Source organism: Benincasa hispida, chromosome 8 (assembly GCF_009727055.1).
Source record: "Benincasa hispida cultivar B227 chromosome 8, ASM972705v1, whole genome shotgun sequence".
Classification (NCBI taxonomy): Eukaryota; Viridiplantae; Streptophyta; class Magnoliopsida; order Cucurbitales; family Cucurbitaceae; genus Benincasa; species Benincasa hispida.
Window position 1 is genome coordinate 42189968 of NC_052356.1, and position 7319 is coordinate 42197286.

A 7319-nucleotide genomic window follows, 5' to 3' on the forward strand; every position below is an offset into this window, starting at 1 on the left:
AGTTTGATGTCAAATGCAATAATATTTCAATTAGTCACATCGTCTTGAAGTTTCGATTCCTTCAAATATTCACTTACCAACAACAACTTCATTGGTATGATCAACTTTGCTCTTTCTCACCTTGGAGGAAGTCTATTATTGTAGACATCTATAAATTTCTAATGACCCCCAAAGCTTGGTCATCATCTTCCCTTGCATACACGCGTTCTAGAGGCCGCTGGAAGCGTTAACCATATTGGGCGATTCTTAATTTTTGCTTCTGGAATGTTTAGATACTGTATATTTATGGTTCTAAAATGTTTAAGTATAATGTATTTATGGTATTCGTATTGTTTTTGAAGTAGTTTATCTTTGCATTATTTAATTTTTTTTTGTTTTAAGGTAGTTTTGTCATTTACTAATTAGTATTTTCTATTATATATATATATATATTCATTTTTCTATTTTTCTATTTTTGAAATATTTTTACCATTTTTCCAAATGAAACTTCAAAATTTGCTATTTCTTTTGTCAGCCCTAAAAATGAGCGTCTCAAGCTTTATTTTGAGCTGCTTTCCTTTTTCTCCAACTTCCCTTTTTCTCCAACTCCCATCTTTACAAGGGTGTTAAGAAAACTTATTGACTCGAAAAACTGATCAACATAATCCAACTCGTGTGGTTGGGGTTGAATTATCAGCTCATTTGGATTGGATTGAGTTCAAATAAATGAAAATTTTATGAGTTGGATTGGTTCATGGATTCACCTAATATAACCCAAACCAATTCGAATTTATTATTAACTTTAAAATATATATTTTTTTGTGACTTATGATACAATTGTTTATACATATATCGATTTTTAGTTTTATTTAATTTTATTACTTTTTTTTTGAATAATTTATATTCCAACAACTCTTAAAAATAGTTTCGGAGTACTTTAAAAAGAAAATTTTCATTATATAAATTGAAATTGAGTTGTTAATCTTAATTTAATATATAAAAATAATTAAATCAAATTTTTATATATTTGCATTTTACTTTTCTTTAGAACAAAATTTTAAATAAATGACTAGACTAACCTAAACCAATCAAACTCAAATATTTCATGGTTGGATTAGGTTCAATTCATTTTTTAATTAGGGCTATTTAGGTTAAAAAAATTTACAACCCGTACAATTAGGTTGGGTCTAAAAAGATCTTTCAATCAAACTCAACCCCTACTTCTCTATTCTCACTTTCTCTTATTTTCTCTCTTTTCTCTTCCATTTTCTTTCTTCTTTCATAGGCTTTCTTTTCTCCCTTTCTTTCATTTATTATTATTATTTTTTGTTTTCATCTCACATGTTTTTTTCATTTATTTTATACCATTTTCTTTACCAAAACCAATCAAAATTGACCAATCGATTAATGACGTTACATCATAAAAATAAATAAAATCTATTGACAAAAACCGACATGTTGATAGCCAGCACCACTTTTATCCCAAAATTGACGTGAATCGACCGATGATTGATCACCTTAAGAAATGAATTAAAAATTCTCTCCTTCATTTTACATCTTTGCTTTGTGAGTTCATGCAAAATAAAATTTTAAATTTCTAATAATTTAGTCAATAACATATACTTTAAATTTTTTGACATAAATATATACCTTAATTAGTTTAATGATTTGATAGATGCTTCTTAAAGTTACGAAACTTAATAAACAAGTTTAAATATCTATTAGACAATTTTAAAAATTAAAAGATCAAATAGGCACAAATTTAAAAGTTGGTAAACTAAACTATAATTCAATTCCAAATTTGTATCTAATAGATTTAGAAACTTGGAAAATGTCTACATTTGAAAATAAGATGAAGAACCAAATAGAAGCATAACCAAAAGATATAAACTAAACTTTAATTTAACTTTTATTTATATATAATAATTTTACTTTATAGTGCTAGCTTCTTTAGACAAAAGATATCAACTACCTTATCATCCTTTCTTTTCCGAAGACAACGACGACGACGACGACGACGACTCCTTTGACTTCTCTTCCTTTCTTTTCTTCTTCTCCTCCGCTGCTCTCTTCAGCTCTTTCAAGCTCTCAATTAACCTACGAAGCGAAATATCCGCCTCTTCTTGCCGTGATTTCGGCATTAGATTCTCTGCAACGTCCGCCGGCGTCATTTTTGCATCTGTAATAAGCTCTTTAATCTCCTTAAAAAGCTCATGCGTCTCAACATTCAAGTAGTTCTTAGCCAACACTTTGAAAGCTTCATAGCTACAATAAGAAAGCTCTATGTGTTTGTCCATTCTACCTCTTCGAATCAATGCCGGATCAAGCTTCTCCACATGATTTGTTGTGAAAACAATCAGCCTCTCTCCGCCGCACGCCGACCAAATTCCGTCGATGAAATTCAACAATCCAGATAGAGTTACTCTGGTTTTCACCTCTTCTTCTTCTTTCTTCGGTTCCTTAATTGCTTTCTCCTTTACTTTCTCCTCTTCCTTCGAGCTTTCTTCTTTCTTGATTTTCCTTTGCCCTGTGAGTTCCAATGAACAATCAATATCTTCAATCACGATTATCGATTTACTCGTCGTCTCAATTAAAAGCTTCCGAAGCTCTGTATTGTCCTTCACTGCTGTTAATTCCAAATCGTAAACGTCATAGTTCAACAAATTAGCCATGGCGGCGATCATCGTCGATTTCCCCGTCCCCGGCGGGCCGTACAGAAGGTAACCTCGTTTCCACGCCTTGCCGATTCGAGCATAATACTCCTTACTTTGGCTAAATGTAAGTAAATCTTCTATAATCTCTTGCTTTTTCTCTGGATCCATGCCGATTGTGTCAAAATTTGCAGGATGCTCGAAATAAACTTCGCTCCACATCGTCGATTGCCGGTGAGGTAGCCATCGATTTCCTGTTCCATTAGTGTAAAGCTTCCTTCGTCTCCGATTCATTCTGATTTCTTTCCCTTCCTTCAGTACGTGCTTCAGATACGATTCTTTTACGAGTTCTCGATGCTTCTTGTGAAATTTAAGCTGGTAATATCTCCGATCGGGTTCTGGATACAGGGAGGTGGATTTCTTTGTCGATCCGGCGATTTTGGTCAAAGTCCACCAGAACTCGGCGTTTTCATACTCATCGGTAACTCTTTCGTACTCATCCATACTCAATGTGAAGTTTTTCTTGCTTTCCCCGACCTCAGCTTTGAGTCTTCTGGCGTCATCCGAAAGTTTATTGCTCAGATAAGCTTCAACCGCCGCGAAGGCTTTGTTTCGACTGAGACGATCGCCGGCGAATTCGTAGATTGCGATTCGAATGTACGGACTAGGATAGATGTAATCGAAGAACTTGCCTAAATATGAATGGAAATATTGGCGGAGACCGTGAGGACAGTATTGACGGATGATTGACCAGGCGAACATGATCGTCGCGAGTGTAGAGCTTGTTGATGTTAAAAGCTCCGTCATCGTCAGAGGCCTCCTTCTGACGACCACCTTGCCGTCGCGGCCGTCGGAGTTTTCGGTTCCGTTCCTCTTCGACCTTCGGGAAATAGAATCCATGGAAATTACGTTCTGTGAACAGAGGAATTGGAAATTTTGGACAGAGTGAAGGGGAAGAAGACTAAGTGGAAGTACTTTTAGAAACAAATTAGTGAGGTCATCGTTGACTCATTACCTAACCAAAATATGCATTATTGACGAGAAAAATGAATACAAAATGACTGCGATACGTGGCAGCCTATGATTGGGAGCAGTTTCTTGTATCTTTATCTAATTTACTTTAATAGGATTTGTGTGTTTCTAATAGTTACCTCTGTTAAAGAGCATCTGGTGCATGATAAAAGTAGAGAGTTGAGTTGTTGAGTTGGTAATTATTATCTATGTTTGGTGTGCACAGTTGAGTTTGGAAGTCTGTGTTTGAGTGCATAGTTGAATTGAATTGAGTTGAGGTATCTGATGCAATTTTTGTCGATGAGATTTGTTCATTTTATTTTATTTTGTTTTGTTTTGCTTTGTTATTGTTGATTAATTTTCAACTATACACATATTTTCTCAAATCTTTTATGACATAAACTAGACAATCTCAATTTTTTTTATCTCAATTTGTAAAACATAACATATTACTTTCTATGAATACTTTTAAAAAATTGTAATAATTCTAATTCTCGTCAATTTGTAAAACATACCACCAAAATACATGTCATATTATTGCTCAATTACTAATGAATTGGTATATTGTATGTATGTATATTGAATCTTGCTAACTGAACATTATTATTTCACATATTGTACACATAAACTTGAATAACTAAATAAATTAACAGTTTATGTTTATATCATATGGATTGTATATCTGGAACTGAAGTCGTACATAGAATAATTACCTTCCATTTCATAATGATGGTGAGAATGTGATAGTGTAGTATACTAACATTGTTCTCAACATTACAAAAATAATAATTACCTTCTATTTCATTACCGTCAATGCACCGAAGCAATTCTGTTCAAATTGTTTAATCATGATAATTGGAGAAGATGTCAGGACAATTTATTTCGGGTGCATTAATAAAATGGTATTGAAAATTTTTTCTACCTTAAACCATTTCCATCGTCCATCGGTATATGCATTTGTAATTGGTTCGATGGTTTTCAACAATACTGTGTGTAGTTGTATTATTGCTCTAAGAACAACATTGAAATATTTCGAAACCGTTTCACTAGCTCTCGAAAAATGTGTGTACTACTCTATTCTTCACATCATGAGCAAGAATGTGTAGAAACATTGTCATCATCTCTTCAATACCAATACTGAAGGAAATTGAACATGAGGATTTTCATGAGCTGCGGAAAGATCATTCCAAATTACAATCATGTATGAACATTACAATTACAGTAAAAAATAGGAACAAACGGTTATGCATACATTACAGAAATCACAACATGAAACTACAAATGATCAAGAAGAAATCTACACACATTTGTAGACTCTTCAGTGCCAAGCTCCTTGATCACGAACGCTCGAACACAGCAACCTCGAACGCTCGAGCAACACGATCGCTCCACTGCACGAACACCGCGCACTTGAACTTAGCAATCATCTCAGTCACGAACACCCCAACAACACAAACGGCCCCACAGAACCTCGACGACGTCGAGTTAAGTATGACACCACCAAGAAGGTTACCTTGGCATTCTCGGTGTGAGAATCCAGAGGGTAGACTCTGTGTGGACTTGGTTTGAGGCAGAAAAATGAAGGATACAACAATCGTGTAAACGATTGAGCAAGTGAGGGAAGGCTAAACCTATCGTATAGGTCGATGCCCAATCGTTTAGCAAAATCTAAGTGATCGTTTAGCTCATTGCTTGGCTGCGTGTCTGTCGCTTACAAAACATTACACGATTGTTTATCTTTGTCAAGTTGTCGCTTAGTAAATCCTATTTACTTGACAACTTCTGTGAGATTCTTTTTCCGAGAGAGAATTCACAAATTCAACATTTTTAAAATTAGGAAAACAATTTTCCTTTTATCTCACGGTTATCATGAAACCACCAATAACCTCCCACTCAATTGGTTATTAGAGAAAAGAATTTAATTATCCAATAATTAATATTATTATAAATATAAATGATAACCAACTTATCATACTATAATTATAACCTATAGTTTTAATATTTCATCTCATGAAATATATAAACCATAGTTCTTTTCCTATTCCATGGTATTTAATGTAAATCTCATTTACATTAATCCTCCACTAGATGTATCTCATACATCCTATCGATTATATCATATATAATCGAATTACCTCTTGTCAATTTGAACATTTTAAATCAACACCAAGAACTGATCCTCAACTGAATCTATTGAGCTACCAAGGGGACCTTATGGACCTGTAGCTCGAAGCTCCAATGGTACTTGAATAACTGACTAAACTCTTTAGTCACGGGATCCACCATCCGTTAACTGCAAGGCACTCCATTAAAGATCGACAACTAAATTCTCCTTATCACAGATATATTATGTGTCCATCTTAATCAATCAGTAATACGACAACCCTTCACAGATCGCTCGTAAATACAGTTGGCAAAAACTGTTATGCCCCTATAGTTTCATCTAACTCCTTAGGTACCACTGATCCCTCTAATGAACATAAGTCATAGTCCTACTATGACTGAGTCCTCTCTTCCAAAGAAAAGTTGTGGCCACTATGTTCAAGTCCCGGAATCAGCCTTTAAGGGAGCAATCTCTGTATTTATTCTTGCTTCGGGAAAGAAATGCATTCCATCTTGTGGATTGAGTTCCCAGCTCCCAGATTAGACAAGTCCCCAAGAGGTAGGCATGTTGAGTTGGCAATCTGTCCACTCTCACCCATACTAATCAAAGGACCGCCCTCAAAGGCAGGAGTTCTCAAAACACTCAGGATTGAGGTCGTGTCACCTGTGATCGTTTAAGTGAGATGTAAGTCTTTAGTATCAACAACGTTATATACAGAGTCTAGTCATCTTGTGGTCCGGGTCTTATACAAAATCTTTGTATAGGACACCCCTACTCGTACATCTCCACATGAATGGTCAGAATCTACCATCTGTAGTAGTTTACAACACTTACAAACCTCTACAAAGTGGGCCGTATCTGTAGTGTCAACAGGATCAGGTATCCCACTTTAATCCTTATACTACAGACCTATTTAGGTTATCACTTAAGATATGATCCATTTATATATCACATATACATGCTTAAGTTCACATAAGATAACTAAAGAGCTTTGTTTATTGGATATGAGTAAATGTCAAAATGAAATAACAATTATTTTATTCATCAAACAATGTGTATCATTACAAACAATGAGACTTCAGGAGAATTAGGACACCAATCCTAACAATCTCCCATTTGTCCTAATGACTCAAGAGACTAATGTACAATACAATAAAAACATGTACAATATACAATAAACTAGGGCATACCCCAATATCATCTCCCACTTGCCCTAGACAAGATGCCGCATGTCCCGCAGACCCAGACTCTCCAAGTGACCCTCGAACACTTTAGCCGTGAGGGCCTTTGTGAAGGGATCAACAACATTGTGCTCTGATGCGATCTTCGTGACTATCACATCACCTCGATGCATAATCTCCCTAATCAGCTGATATTTTCATTCGATGTGCTTACCCCGACGATGACTTCGAGGCTTCTTCAAATTTGCCACAACCCCGCTGTTATCACAATAAAGAGTGATAGGCAAATCCATATTTGGAACAACTTCCAAATCTGAAAGGAACTTCTTCAGCCAAACAGTCTTCTTAGCTGCTTCACAAGCGGCTACGTATTCAGCTTCCATAGTGAAGTCC

The 7319-nt window shown here is 35.3% G+C and overlaps 1 protein-coding gene across 1 annotated transcript; it reads right to left on the reverse strand.

Moving 5' to 3' along the window:
* Positions 1-1757: 1757 nt before the first annotated feature.
* LOC120083829 (AAA-ATPase At3g28580-like) lies at positions 1758-3929 on the reverse strand. Its single transcript, XM_039039716.1, has one exon. It carries the CDS (start codon positions 3528-3530, stop codon positions 1956-1958), a length of 1575 nt encoding a protein of 524 aa, XP_038895644.1. The 5' UTR covers positions 3531-3929; the 3' UTR covers positions 1758-1955.
* Positions 3930-7319: the final 3390 nt, after the last annotated feature.

Bases quoted from the DNA above. Each gene is read 5' to 3' on its own strand.
- LOC120083829 (XM_039039716.1), bottom strand. From the start codon at position 3,530: ATGGATTCTATTTCCCGAAGGTCGAAGAGGAACGGAACCGAAAACTCC.